We start from the raw sequence: 16,422 nt of genomic DNA, 5'->3' as shown, positions 1-16,422 counted from the left end.
TCCTCTATAGTCAATTTTTAACAATTTTCATAAAATTTGTAAATTTTTATTAACATTTTCCACTGAAACTACTGGGCCAAGTTCATTATAGATAGAGATAATTGTAAGCAGCAAGACTGTTTAGTAAAGTAAGATGTGCAAACACATCACCATCACCAAAACACAATTTTGTCATGCATCCATCTGCTTCCTTTGTTTAATATTCACATAGACCAAGGTGAGCGACACAGGCTCTTTAGAGCCTCTAGTTATGTTTACCTGTTTACCTGTTTTGGTCCTTTTCAAGGTGTTGTTAAATGTTATCTGAGAAAAAATAAAGCTGTTAACTGTTTTCAACCCACTTTGTTAACCGTTATCAGCATTTTTGCATTTTTGTTAACTGTTTTTGCCAAAATTGACAAAAAGGGACACCCTATTGCCCCCCCCCCCTCTTTGATGTTAATTAAATATGTATTTTATAATAAATTCATCATTATGTTTTCAGGCAAAAGTAACAGTATTCTTTATTAAACAGTTATTGGGACGATGATATATTTGATATTTTTTTTGTAATAATGGAAGTTTTTGAATCATAAAAACGAATATAGAATTAACAGTTTTCGTTTGGTCATATAACAACCAGTATCTTATTCGGATATTTACACATCCTTTGACTTTGAATATTTGGGTTAAGCTTTCAAATTCTGATCAATTATGATGTAAATCAAAAAAAGTGCTTCGGACACACGAAATTTGAAAAGTTATATTGTTTAATGTCCAAAGCGCATTTCTGGTTTACCATCACATGGAACGCTCAAACAAACATAAAAAAAGACCAATGAGGTATAACGACACGAACACGAAAAGAGATATAAGACCAAAAAAACAGGTGGTCAACATGTCAACCTGGTTGTTGTTATCTATATATACCTTGCATTTTATACTATGTAAGGTCATTATGGTTGTTACGCTTCAATCAAAGTTTGTTTTAGCTGTATTTGGCTAAATTTTTAGGAATTTTAGTCCTCAATGCTCTTCAACTTCGTACTTTATTGGCCTTTTTAACTTTTTTGGATTCGAGCGTCACTGGTGAGTCTTTTGTAGACAAAACGCGCGTCTGGCGTATATACTAAATTTAGTCCTAGTATCTATGATGAGTTTATTTTCCATTGTAAAAAATAGATCAACTTGTACTTGGTTTTTCTCCCACGAGAATAATTCTTCTTTCGTACTACTCTCTAAATATCATATGCTTCAGATAGTTAAAACCTAAAATCCCAGAAAAAAACACTTGTACCTTTATTGTTTTTAGGGCGATGGATGATTTGAAGTGTAACAACAAAAGAATCTTAATAAGCAAATTGCATGTTATCATCACATATGACTGACAAAACATACTAATAGATATATGAATGATCATTTACGTCTAATGTTTCAAGGGTTTATAATAATCCAATTACTACATGCTATTAACAATAGATATTTCGACGTATAATGAAACTTTACTTCTACCAAAATTGTGTTACTAACTTTTAGGTATTTGTGATAATGTAATGCATACACATGTTAATGATATGCTTGTTAGTATTCATTAAAAACGATGACAAAGCTAAGATAAACAAAGAACAAAAATGCAAAAAACTGAATCAGTATTGTGAATCAGTATTGTGATTCATCAAAGCAGACTTAAAGCTATGAAATATATAAAAAAAAAAAAAAAAAAAAAACCCTGCATGACATCACATTGACGAAAAAAATATAATCATTATGTATTAATAGATGAAAGAAGATTCTCTGTCACAATAGATGATCAAAAATGTATATTTTTTTGTATGCAAACAAAAGTTGCAGATATAGTTTTGTATTCATATATTTATTTTTATGGCCTTATCTTTTTTCGATATCTTAATTCCATCTCCCTCCTAGTGCTGAAAAACCGTAGCGAACGTACGATGATTGATAATAGCAGAGATTCCTCAATTGAACTTAATAGAACAATATTTTACTGTTCAAATTGTATCACCTGTGTTATTGGCACAAGGCACTGGAGTAAAACATTTAAATTAAGATCGAGGACAGGACTTGCTAATTCAAATTGTCTAAGTTAAAATCATAGTTTGATACATTGAAATTCACTTGTATGTCCTAAAACATAAGATTATAAAATGAAATTTAAAATTCCGAATGGAAGTGGGGAATGTGTCTAGTTGGTGAAAATGAAAGTCACACTTAATTCCGAAACATGTTAATAAAATTAAACTAAAAAAACACACAAGACTCACAAAGGCCAGCATCAGGGACAGATGTAAAATTTTGGTGGGGTTAAACATGACTAGTGAGTTCTCAATCTTCCTCCTATACCTGAAGCCGTTGTAGAATAAACAAACAAACAGCAATGTGCACAGTCAACCAAGTTTAAAAGTCCGATGTCAGAAAAGGTAACAAAAAAAAAAATAAGCAAAATAACAACAATATCCCTTCTGAATAAGTCTATTGAAAGGTTTGGTTAGCTTTTGTGCTTTGTATAGAATATTACATTAAATGATTGGATATGAAATACCTGAACGTATAAGATGTGTGCATGTTGATTTATAAATATTTACGAATGATGTCCTTGTACCGATGATAAAATTTAGTAGATAATTTGACTTGTTTGTGATATCGAAAACCTTAGTGCAAAAGGTTTTCAGATATACAGAGATTTCTATCGCTAAAATAAAAAACGTTGTTACATACAAGAGCGAATCGAACAAGTGGTGATATATAAACACCATACGATGGTGACAAGAGAACGTCACCATCTAAAAATGCATAATTTACAATAGAAAATGAAAAATCATCTCTTTTATCGTAAATGTTGGTATTAAGCTTCTCGTTAAAGATATGGATATCAAGATCCAGGAAAGTCAGTGTTTGTTGAAAGTATTAGCTAAATTTTAAGTCAGTTCATCAGGATAAATCTCTTTATTGTACATACTGATGTCGTCATTATTGAGAGCTAATGCATCAGTCAAATGTCTAAAGGAGTTATCAAATTTGTGTATCAGATGTTGTTTCCATGAGTCTGAGCTGATGTTATAGTCATAAATTGTAACTTAAAACAATACACGGTAACAGGGCCGCATTTACCATAACTTGCAGGTCTGAGTTAAACACATAGCTGAACGTCTGTGCAAAATCCATAATTTACTTTTTGTTCTTTGGTCCTTGGGAATAATTATCCTATTTGCAATAATTCATGTACCAGTTCTTATTTTTATATTGGCTCCTAACGACTTTACACATCTGCTTGTAATGATTGTTTCTTTTAAAACGTGACCCGGGTAAATTTTACATAATCGTTCATTGATAATTCTCTACACTTGCAAAACTCATGTTTAAGAGAAATAACTCCATAATGTATATGTTCCGGACCATACGTGTATTTTAGACGTGTATTTAGGCCATGATCATTTGCGTCTACTCAATTGGTCATAAACGGGCCAGATCGTATGAGTAGTTAGACCAGATATGTATTTTTCGAATAAAACCTCCATAACACACGACACGTTCTCCGAACAAAAATTGACACAAGTTACCAATTGATGTTTTCTGAGTTTTGTTGTATCTGTTTCCTCCCTAGAGTTAATTTTAGCACCTGTATCCTTTCGGTTTGTGTTTGTCCGCAAGTGAAACCACCGGCTTTTGGGGAATTAACTTCTTCATTCTCCAGTATTTAAATTACTTTATTTGTTTAAATTTACTTCTAACTTGAACCGAATTTTACTTAATTGGTGTATTCTTGCTCCTATTCATACGATCAGTTTATACGTACTGACAACTGAAATGATTGTACAATCGTAAGATAGATTTATTGTTGGTTGCTTAAGGTCGAGTGGCAAATATTTCATGCATGTTCAGGACGATATATTCTTGAGATTTATACATTATCTATTAATTTCATCGTTAACACATTAAAATAAGTAAAATTGTTTAAAAGACATTTAATTTACTAACAAAAATAGATAGAGAAAAAAGAGGGTGTAGTGAGAGTTGAACAATTATTGACCTACTGTTTAACGGTTCATTTGAATAGCAAACATTTGAAATGAGTTCACTTTATAGTAAATAAATGGGGTTTAACTTCTTAAAAGTTAAATCGTCTCTTTGCATCCCGCCTTTACATAAACTTGCAGTATTTTAATACAGTGTCATGTTTGTATATCTTGTTACTCGAGGCGACGGATGTCAATTGTGGTGCACTATGATTGAATGCATGAGGATAATATATGTTTGGTTCATTCATGAACAAATGCAGTATGAACATAAACAGTAGACATGTATGCTATGATCAATGAGTAGATGACCATGCTTTCCTTTGATGGAATGTCAAATAACCTTTCATATGAAAATAAAGGCAAGTTCGACAAGTAATTTTTGAGCCTGTCCCAAGTCAACGAGCCCAGACATTTTTAAAGGTCGTGTATGTTTTTAAGTATAAATATGTTTAGGAGTTTAGTACGAGGTCCATCTTCACTAAACTAGTACACATGTTTGATTAAGGGTCATCTAAATCCGCTTCCGGTTGCGGGATTTTCTCGCTGTGTTAAAGACCTATTGGTGTTCGGTTGGTTTTTTTTTTTTAACTCTTTGGTCGGTTGTTGTCTTTTTGACACATTCCCCATTTCCATTCTCAATTTTATTTCGTTTGACTTAAATTCTTAAGTTGCATGATAATATGTTCAAGTACGTATATCTGTTTTTATATTGTTTTAGATTGAATTTATATGTTTCGACACATTTACAACACAAAGAACACATGAACTAGTGTATGTCCATAACAGAAATGGATTTTTAACGATACGATTTCGGTGGTGTCATTTTTATCGTACGCTACAGCTAGTTTTCCGATTTCTCACCATTGAAATGCCAAAGTATATAGAATTTACATACTTGTCAACTAAGCGAGAACGATTGTGTTTGGCGATGTTTCACGTCAGGATGCAGTGGCATAATGAAGTTTCCTTTAATAATAGAACAGCAACACAAGTACGTGTTATTCGAAAAAGAGGCCACATGCAACTATCTTCGGCGCAGATCTACATATATTTTAGTGTGTTGGAGAACTACATGCAACCTTTAGTTCCTTCAACAATGAGCGAAAACCATATTGTTTTTTTTTTCGCACGAAAATTTGTTTTCACTTGTTTTCACACTAATTTACATTTCCTGCATTTTGTGCAGAATTTTCATTTTCATCCTGCTTACCAACGCCAAATAATTCATCTTTTTAAATCCCCCTCCCACAGGCATTTGTCTTTTTTCAGTTAACCTGTGTTATGTTAAGATTTATAGAAATTGAGACAAGTGCCTGTGCCTCTCCCCGGAAATTAAATAGTAAAATAGTTCTATTCTATGTTTTCTCAACAAATTTTGTCTCCATTTTTTTATATAAATTTTTAAAATGTCTGTTTTGACATTTTCAATTATCAATTGCAGCTGATGCATGCATTGTATATTTCCGGTTTCTGAATTGGCATTCGTTTTGATGGTAGATCATCACTAAACAATCTGCTCCTGAAATGCCAATCTTATCAGTTTGTCAAAATAAATATCAAGGACGATCAAAAAAATTCCGGAAGTTTTTAAAATTTTTGATGTTGTGTCTATTGCATAGTAATAATTGATCATTTAGTTTATTTATATCTATCAGAGAGTTCTATTTCAAGAAAAGTTCACAAATAATTTACCACAAATGAATTAGTTACCGCTGTGAGCTGAGTGATGTACCATTAAATTATGTTCTTTGGGATTGTTTATGTACAGATGTGGAATGAGACTGTTGTTAGTATTCGTAATGATTTCTTCATTAGATTACCTAAGGTTATGTCAAAAATTTTGACACATTAAAGTATCTTTAGAATTTAGCCCACGTAATGGCGTGTCTGGAAATACTACATCCTATCAATTTATGAAGAAACAGAGTTTGGCATTTTCTTGACTTGATTCGCTTGTCTATTTTACTAAGACATAAAATTGTCAACGTTTGTGAAATTTTTTTATTGCGACAAGAAAGCTTTTAATTTTTAAAACTTGATGGACTTAGATGGAATATAATCATATCCTATTTTTCTTGAAACTTTTGTGGACTCTGATGGGAATAAGCCAGTCATGGGTGCAGTTTTGTAAAGATATTACTAGTATATCATGAGTTCCCTCAAGAGAAAACGAAAAGTGAATTCGAGTACTATTGTGTTCTTAAAAGAGAGTGCCTTCTTATCAAGCAGTTTCTTTCTTCTCGCTCGTGTACTATCTCTGTTTCGCCTTTTCTAAATGGTAATACACATAATACACAGCGAAGATGCAATGTAGTCATTCTGTGAAAAAGAACAGTCATATTTCTATATGTAAACACTAAACTCCTTTCAATCGTTCCTTTGATCAAGCTTTTTGGTGCAAAACTTTGATTGTAACATCAAATGACTTTGACAACTTTTTTTGAGAGACAACTACCGAATCAAAGAGCAGAAAACAGCACAAGGCAACCAATGGGACTGCAACGCAGCGGCCACTAACCAATAATCGATCCAACACTTAACTCCAAAACATATGGATTAACCAAAATAAAAAAAAAACTACAAATGACTTACAAAGATTCCGAGATTTCTGACTTCAATCAGACATAAAACTGAGGCGGGTTAAACATGTTTTATGATATATCAACCCTCCCACTATATCTCAAGCCAATGTGGAATAAACAAACCAACAACAGTATGCACAGTAAAACTCCGGTTAAAGAAGTCAGAGTCCAATGTAAGAATAGAAGAAACCATAAGCAAAATGACAAGATCAACATAAATTTAAAAAAAGACTACTAGTAGTAGTCTGTAGTTACTGACATGCCAGAACCAGACCTCAATTAAACTATTCGAAAGATTCGTGATATGAAAATCAAGCACAATCCCTCTCATACGAGGGTTTAGTGCCATGCTATCATAGATTAGACGAGAAGAATATAATTCGCATCATGCTAACAACTGGTTTAACAATAAATGTATTCAGTTTTTCCAATGCAAAGAACCTTTAAGAATTAATCAACATTATTTTTTTAAACCTGTTTAAAGACTTGACAACTGTATCGTAACTATCCCTTGTGGGTATGTCTGTTTAAAGATTTGGTAAGATTTTGATAGGTCATGCAGTAAGTTTTTGATTGAAACAGAAATAAATATAGATACCGGATAAAGCTTGACTGAATACATTTCTGACTGTTTCTGTATAAGATGCAGCGTTGCAGCTTTCGTGGCGTTCGTTACCAGAGAAAATTTGTGTTTTTAAAATTTTTTAAAAGCTGCAAATTGTACCACAGTAAAAGCAGGCAACGACGGTCTTGTTAAGTACAGCTTTAAAGTATCGAAACTATATCAAGTAACTTTATCGTGTCAAAATTATCTTACACAGCTACTTTTGCATAGGTACTATTTCTGTACTAAAAATCTGTAGTACTGGAAATCTACTTTTAATATTCAGTACTATTTTGTTACTTTAAAATTATTGTAATATTTAGGTACCTGTATTTTACAGTACTTAATTTGTACTTGAAATTAAGGTACTACAGATTTTTGGTTATTACTGTTATTTTTTCAGCATTTAGTAAGTTTTTCTATTTCAAATCTCTTAAAATTATGATTTTCAAACATGGAATATTGTATTATTTCTGTACCAAAATATTTAGTACAAATCAAGTACTATAAAATACAAGTACCTAAATATTGCAATAATTTTAAAGTAAAGAAATAGTACTTAATATCAAAAGTAAATTTCCAGTACTACATATTTTTAGTACAGAAATAGTACCTATGCAAAAGTAGCTGTGTATATAAACAGATTGATAATATTTTAAAAATGTCATCTGCATTTTAGTAGAGACCACATTTATATGTCTGCATGTATTTCTGATCTGAATGAAAGTCCAAGGTAATTGTTATCATTAAATATACCAGTTCATTACGTAGGTATGCCAAGGTTTACCCCTGACAAAGCTGACTGTATATATTACATAACTAAAATATATAATTTAACCTTGTCTGCTGTCTGTATAAAGTATTGTTTTACCATCTGCCACGTATAGGATGAGATTTTAAAGTCGCAAATATTTATTCGTCACTTTTTACTTTCTCTAATGAGCTTGACGATTATTTTTTTTAAGGCAATGGAATAAAATATTTAATCTAACCTACTGCATTGTTTGTATTGTTTTACCATCTGGCACGTATAGGATGAGATTTTAAAGTCACAAACTTTTTATTTTCTCTAATGCGCTTTGACAGTTGTATTTCAAGGGCAATGAAAACATATACCGGTATTTTATATGACCAAAAAACATGAACAGTTAAAACAATATTTAACAAACCATGAGCATAGACTGTACTAAATATTTCCATCATCGGTCAAAACATAAAAGCATAATAAATACATTGGCTAATGCAGAAACTGGCTTTTCTTGCCATCCTATGCTTAAAATATAAAGAAAGTATTTATACATTGAGAGGTATATGGCCATGGTGTGTGAAAAAAAGAGTTATTTGTAGACAATAACTGTATACTCGGACAAATACCACATTTAGTGTCTGGAAAAATACACTGATTTAAGTTTTAATCAGGCAACAGAAAGTTTTAATACGGTATAAATACTAGTATATTGGAACACCACGCGTAGCACCTTTTTAATGGCTTGTGCCACTCACTATTCTGTGTTGGCATAATATGAAATTGCTGAACTGTTTCCTTTATGTTTTGGTGAATTTTAAGATACCTTAGCAGGGGCTTACTTGGAATGATCATTTACCTTCATGGGGTGACTTTAAGTCCCCCAGTCGGTAATACCACATTGGTTAACATGCCATGCATTTTTTGTTAGATAACCAACTGTTCAAAGGCACTTTCAACTGCAGTCAAGGCGCATGATGGACGCAATATATCCTGGCTACTTTTTGTATTAACATCACCAAAAAAGCCATGATCTTTTATAAATGGATTTAGATATAAAATGCATTGTGAAAACATTTCAAGACTGGAATACCCAACACAATTGAACTTTAATATGAACAAACAAAAATGGAATTTAGATAATACTATACGTCTGTTTTATAATTTCTTCCAGGGTGTAACAAAGATGTCAAAACGTCTTTTATCACGAGCTTGTATAAGAATGCATAACTAAGAATGTTTATTTAACCATATTTGGTAGTAACCTTGCAACGGGATACCTTTATTGCATTTCGTTGTATTCAAATTCGATGAGATTCAATTATTTTTATATTAGAATGGGTATAGGCACACCTGTTGACGAAATCTACAAAGAGCGCAAGTTATGCCTTCGTGTCAACTGAGTCACACCAATAAATAATCTCAAATTAATGCAGACTCGATATTAAAACGACAGATCAGATTTCGATATCTTTCTATTCATTCAAATCGAAATATTTGTAATTCAAATCTGAACCACAATATGTAATTGATATGATTTTTGCGATCAAAATAATTATAAAATATTTCTAACTTAAATACTTGTAGCTTTTCCATTTAATATTTGTGGTTTTATGATAATTAATTTTCTTAATTTCATCAACATTTAAAAACCTGGATGAACGGATCTTGAATAAAATAAAAAAATATTTGAAATATCGTGCCAATGAAAATTAACACATGAACATTATTGGTCGTGACGATAATCATGATTTTGTGTGTGTGTGTTGTTACATGAGGATATACATTTCTCGAAATATTACCGCCTTTTCAAGAATTACGCACATTTCATCATGATCGATCGTTTGAAGTGTTTAGAACAATGAAAATATTAATCGAACTACATCCGTTTCGGTTTCAATTGATATAAATCGCATAAAACGCTCCAATAAATTAATTAATTTTGAATGTCTTTGATTGAACATTAAATGAAACCACGCCAAAAATTACGTCAAAAATAAATTTTATAATACCACAGAAATATAAACATTCTAGACTGATCAAAATTACCTTTAAAAGGAATGACAAATAAAAGCTTGATCGGTTTAAAAAAAAAATACGGAATTTGATAATCGGTGTTTAAAAGACAGCCCTTACTACATGTTTATTTGCAGAACAAGAAATAAGTGGGCGTAGAACGGTGATCTAATAGGCTAATTATGCCGTTGAAAACTATTTATAGGCGGGAAATGTTCACCCTATATATATGGAACTACCGGAAACATGTTTATCAATATTTGAAAACTAGAAGGAGACACATACAGGAAACTAACACTTGTAAAAGTTATAAGAGATACAAGTTTATAAAAGAAAGCAATTTACAGGTAACTCAAGGTAAGACAACTGTTAAAATAACAAAGATAGCTTTTTATTTAAAAGAAACTAGCTATCATCAAGGACGTATATAGTAGTTATACATCCTTGCTATCATTAATATAGTAGTCTAGTATATCTGATCTTTTAAGCGTGACTGTATTTCATCAAAATTATGTTTTTAAGAAATTACCGACACTGGATTTCTCAAATAGGAAAATGTTTAGAGCTCAGATATTTTATGGCGGAGAACCATAAAGTAATCTCTGAATTTTTATATATTTTATTTCGTTTGTTTTTTTAACTGATATATAGAGGAAGTATACACGATTTGTTCATTATAAATTTCACTTTTAGAAATTGTTAAGGACCCGATTCAATGAATGATAATACTTATTCAGACAGTTTTTAAGATGTTTGCAAACGAGTCAAAATGATGTACTATAAGATTGGTCTTAGCTATTTTTAAACGTTTGATTTTCACTTCAGTACATACCTTCATCTTATAGGTTTCCTGCTAAAAGTGACAGGTCAAAGAGATACGCATTTTTGAGGTTAAGCTTTTGTAGGTTGTCCAAGTACACTAATTGAGTTTTCATTGATATCCTATTAAATAAGTGCACGAATATATATGGTACGCTTTGCGGTTGTTATAGACGCGCGACTCTTATATATGAGGTAGAGCTGAAAATCATATACTTTAATCAACGATTTGAACGGTATAGTAAGATTACTATATTATATACAAATTCTTGTTTCAATCCACTTCTTTCATTTCATATTTATTTTCGCATTTTTCTTGTAAATTTTTGCATTCATGATACATAATTTAATCAACTACAACTCAACATGTATGCATTCAATAACAATGCCAGGATTTTAGCAAAATATGTATGCTGCGTTTGAAATGATTTGCTTTTTTTTCTATATCAGAATCACTCATATTTTCATATTTATAATGTAATCAACTGTTTACAACTCTTTGAATTGTTTCAAATGCAAAGGTTTTTTTCTACCCCGGATAACCTTACTAGCTGCATTTTGAAAAACCTTTCGGAATTTGTTGCCCTCAATGCTCTTCAACTTTGTACTTTTTATGGCCTTTTAATTTTTCTGTTCAAACGTCATTGATGAGTCCCATTAGATTAATAATAATGAAATAATTGATTGACATACGTATCCAAATATGTCGTTCATTGAAATGGGTTTCCGATCATAGGAGAAATGTGTTTCCGCTTATAGGATGAACTATTTCCGAAATGTGTAACACATAGTCTAAAATTGATTGTAAAATAACGGACGGATTGTTTGTGTTATCAAGTAATTAGTACCATTTTTCTACTTTACAGAAACATGAAGCTTATAATGAAGATTGTCGTTTATTGTATTGTGATCATCGTGACAAAGGCAGATTTGCCATGTCCAGTAGAGGAGTGCAGTTGCGAAAATGGACCAATCGGAAAAGGGAGAATAATTAACTGCAGAGATAAAAGTCTTACGTCCGTTCCAAAGTTTCAACCATCAGACGAAATATTTCTTGAACTCACACTTAGTAATAGCTACGACCCAGTTCTATTATCGAACGGCGCCCAATGTCCGTCATGCAACAAAATTACATTTCTTCCTCCTACTGCATTCAGAGGACTTCGATTACAAGGACTAGATCTTAGTAAAAATCAGATATCACAAGTTTCCGACACAGCGTTTGAAGGACTGGAAAGCTACCTGGAAGAATTAGCAATTGATGGGGATAAGACCATATCCCCACCGTACAGTGCTATGTCAAGACTTTCTAACTTGAAGAGTCTTTCATTACGTCATTTTAATCAAGCACATATGAACAGACAAAATACAATGATCGACACTTTAGTTAACCTGGAAACATTAGAATTAAAATACATGGACGTGTCCGTATTTTCCAATGATTTATTTTTGTATCGGCTGCCAAAACTGACCAAACTCCATTTAGAGGGGTTGCCAATGAGAGAATTTCCAGTGAAACAACTGAAACCTTTAAAGTATCTTGAAAAACTATATGCTGTATATATGCAGCTCGAAAACATTCCATACGGGGCTTTCCAAACGATGACAAACTTAAAAGAGTTAGTGCTATCTCATAACAAAATTGAGACACTTTATCCAGGATGCTTTGATGGAATTGGTTCATCTTTAAAAGTACTTGGACTCCATTTGAACAATTTAGACGAAACAAAACTAGGCCCTTTAGCATCGACTTCTTGGTCACAGTTGGAAAAGATAAACCTCGGACACAACAAAATGAATACCATACCGAATGGATTATTCTTTAATATGAGAGACCTTAATACTCTTAATCTTGATTCCAATAAAATTGCAACGATAAGCAAAGGGGCTTTACAGGGACTGGATAAACTAGAAAATCTCGATTTATCCTACAACACGTTGGACACAATTAATAAAGATACGTTTTTATCGTTGATCAGACTGAGAGTGCTAGATCTTAGGAATGAAAATGGCAAATCTTCCACAGGACTTTTTAAACTAACTGTGGATAGTGTAAACGGCTTAAAACAACTGCAAAAACTTATTTTAACCGATACGACTGTTGATGAAGCTGAATTGTGGAAAACAATTCAGTATTTAGAAAATCTTGTTGTTTTAGAGTTAGGTGGAACAGACATCAAAGAAATTCCTGATTTGCAGTTTACATTTAATAGACGATTAAGCCATTTGATGCTTGAAAGAAATTCTATTTCGATTTTAACACAGGCTAAATTGTATGGCACGGAGAAAAGTCTTGAATCAATAAATTTGCAACAAAATAGCATTAAAACTATTGATAGATGCGTATTTGCCAATTCTACGGCCTTGAAAAGTATGTTCTTATATGGAAATCCTCTTCGATGTGACTGCGAAATCAAATGGTTACAAGATTGGATTAGAGAGCGCAGTGCATCAGAACCCTTTTTCCGATATATGGTAAATGGCATGTGTCAATCCCCTGAGCATCTTAAGAATGTGCCTATTTGGAATATTCAAGGAGGCGGATTGACTTGCGGTCCATCTTATCAAATACCAGTTTGCAAAAATTTTGAAAATACGGCTCAAACTATTCCTACGCCTACTGTTAGAACGACAGAACAACCAGCTGTGGACAAAAGCAACAATTTTAAATTTACAAAAGTGTCTGAAACTGACCACACTATAGAAATCACGTGGGAAATAAGGGTTCCAAGCATGGTGTCAACGATGAAACTCGAATATCAGAAATTAGGACCTTACCCAACGATTTATCCAGTGCATGTTCCAAAATACGCAGACTATTACAAAATACAAAATGTAGAATCAGACAGTCAGTATTTGATATGTATGTACTCGGAACTGTACGATGCAATAAAACCAACAGAAAGAATATGCGTTGTCATCAAAACACTTTAGATAACTGACCATAAAAACTGATTCGTCACAACTCGGCCGATTCCGTACTTTCATGTAGAAGAAGAGTAGTGAATCCAACCGAGTATTGCCGATTGGATCAAGACTGACACTTACAACAATCAATCTTCTTGTAACAATTACTTGCACATGTTGTGGTAAATGAAAATCTAAACCACAGTGACTTTTTTTCAAACATGTTAATTTTCTTCCACAATTACATTTCCTGTGTTCGAATTTTTTATGATATCTTTGTTTAACGATAATGTCTTAATCATTTATTGGCAAGTATATTTTAACTTAAATATATATATACTTATGATATAAGCTTTTGTATATAATTTTGGTTAATATAATGGTAACACACGTGTTGTTCTATGGTTTAAACATTATCCTGATATAATTACAAAGTATTTTCTACAAAATAGCATTTATGTGCAAACGTTTAAAACAAAATAGATCTTTAATTTTGGCTTTTTCATTTTTTTTTCCATTTTTTTTTGTCATTGGGGGTATGCTGTATTGTGGAGTTACCCGTATTGAGTCCTTTTAATCATAGTTCCTATTATTTTTCGAAAGAAATCCATTTGTTTATTCATTAAATCTATAATTGTCTTTTTTACGACAGTTGTAGAATTTTTTATACATATCTAGTCTTTTGAAATACTCTTTTTTACTGATTGTGTGTTCTATTTATTTATTATATTTTGTATATTTTTAATAAATCATATCTACTAAGGTTGTGTTTATACAATAAAAAATGTGACTCATTTGATGTTTTGCTATGTGATTTTATTGTCCGATAATTTACTATGAATACATAAGGTAAACATGGGAAGGTTTATGTTGTCAAAGTGACTCAATTTAAATTTCGTATATTTTATTGACTTTTAATGTATAGTCTTTTAATATTTGGATAGGCTTCCCTCATTCTTGATCAAATCACATCATCTTACATCCGCCGTAGAAAGTTTATTTGACGTAGAAATTGTTTGGTCTGCATGTCATCGCGGTTATCATTTAAAAGTACTACTCATTAAAAGATGAAAGGGTTTTAAATGTCATCGTGTTGTTTATAAAACAAATATTGCTTTTTTGCTTAACGTCCAGTGGCAAATATGTCATGCATATTCATGGAATTAACAATAAACCCAATAGTTATTGGTCCTTCGAATTAAGAAGATCGATGTGGATTAAACTTTTTTAAGGTAGACATTCCGATTAAGTAAACTGGAACATGAGAGTATGTTGGGTAGTGGCAGAACTTTTCACCTCCAAGTTCCAACAGGCTATCTACGGACCCCTAGCTTATTAAAATAGTTCTTTCTTGTGTTGAGTGAGTGATACTCTCTCTACACGAGGCTTTGCATTAAACGTCCACATCCAGGCCCGACATGGATTGGTATATACAGACAAATGTAAAGCATATATTTTTCTTCCGCCGCCACCGGTTGGGAGAGGTTCGGGAATGAGCACAGAATACACATTTTGATTGATCAAACTAAGTTTATTCGAGTGTGCCACGCCTCCCAGTATTGAGATTCTAACTGGTGACTATTGCCATTTTCCTTATACTCCACTCTGCATCAAATTTCATGAAAAAGTAAACAACACCAGTAGCAGTGCAAGTAGATGTTTACCCGAAATAAAAAAAAATATATATTTACATATATGTCGGAGTTTCTTCAAATTTAGATAAAAAGTTTAAACTTATTGAAAACGCGGATAATGACAATTATTAGAACATATGAAATGGTGGACCTCTCCTTGTAAGTGAGACTTGTAAATTTTATCATATTATAGGGGCGTGATGTGTGTGAGCATGCAGAGGCTCAGATGAACCTTTATTGTTCACTGAATTGGGCACACTGAACTTATTGTAAATAAAATTTGAAAAAGTCAACAAATTTAACCCCGCCACATTATTTATGTATGTGCCTGTCCCAAGTCAGGAGCCTGTAATTCAGTGGTTGTCGTTTGTTTATGTGTAACATATTTGTTTTTCGTTCTTTTTTTACATAAATAAGGCCGTTAGTTTTCTCGTTTGAATTGTTTTACATTGTCTTATTGGGGCCTTTTATAGCTGACTATGCGGTATGGGCTTTGCTCATTGTTGAAGGCCGTACGGTGACCTATAGTTGTTAATGTCTGTGTCATTTTGGTCTTTTGTGGATAGTTGTCTCATTGGTAATAATACCACATCTTCTTTTTTATAAATCCAGTCTGCAACTTGCGCAAATTTCCTTAAACAACTGAAAAAATAAATACCTATACTTGTAGAAATAAACTGAAACATCTCTCTCCCTACAATTTTCAATTTTGAACAGACAATGCTACACGAAGAGAATAAAATCAACAATTGTTATCAGGAATCACAACAGATAATTTAATATGCCTTTCACAATAGTATGCCATAGGTACTGTTATAGTATTTTATGTACATGTCAAATATTACTAGTCTGTCCGAAGATAAACTGTGTTGGCCAAAATAAGACCACCTGCTGAAACATAAACGAGAAAGTGCACGCTGAAATGTTTTGCCTACTTTTAATAGTCATGGCTGAATGCTACCAAGGTCAGACGAACCATGCCAGATGGACATGCACACCTATCAATCGTTCCTTAAAACGATATACAGTTTACCGAAAAAGTATAAATGTATTATTTGAGATACGGACTCCCCCCCCCCCCCCCCCAAAAAAAAAAAAA

At 32.3% G+C, this 16,422-nt stretch overlaps 1 protein-coding gene across 2 annotated transcripts; it reads left to right on the top strand.

The window, feature by feature from the left end:
- Positions 1–10,172: 10,172 nt before the first annotated feature.
- LOC143072358 (podocan-like) lies at positions 10,173–14,485 on the top strand. Of its 2 annotated transcripts, none has more exons than XM_076247251.1 (2): positions 10,173–10,320; positions 11,649–14,485. In XM_076247251.1, the coding sequence occupies exon 2, from the start codon at positions 11,653–11,655 to the stop codon at positions 13,714–13,716; it is 2,064 nt and encodes a 687-aa protein (XP_076103366.1). In that variant the 5' UTR covers positions 10,173–10,320; positions 11,649–11,652; the 3' UTR covers positions 13,717–14,485. The 2 variants fall into 2 exon arrangements, with proteins under 2 accessions (XP_076103366.1, XP_076103367.1); XM_076247252.1 differs by having other exon boundaries at positions 10,236–10,310.
- Positions 14,486–16,422: the final 1,937 nt, after the last annotated feature.

This window comes from Mytilus galloprovincialis, chromosome 4, assembly GCF_965363235.1.
Source record: "Mytilus galloprovincialis chromosome 4, xbMytGall1.hap1.1, whole genome shotgun sequence".
NCBI lineage: Eukaryota > Metazoa > Mollusca > Bivalvia > Mytilida > Mytilidae > Mytilus > Mytilus galloprovincialis.
The sequence above is the reverse complement of the archived record's forward strand: the minus strand, read 5'-3'. Positions and strand labels throughout refer to the sequence as shown.

What these genes read in the sequence shown, in the direction of transcription:
- LOC143072358 (XM_076247251.1), top strand. Translation starts at nt 11,653, where the DNA reads ATGAAGCTTATAATGAAGATTGTCGTTTATTGTATTGTGATCATCGTG.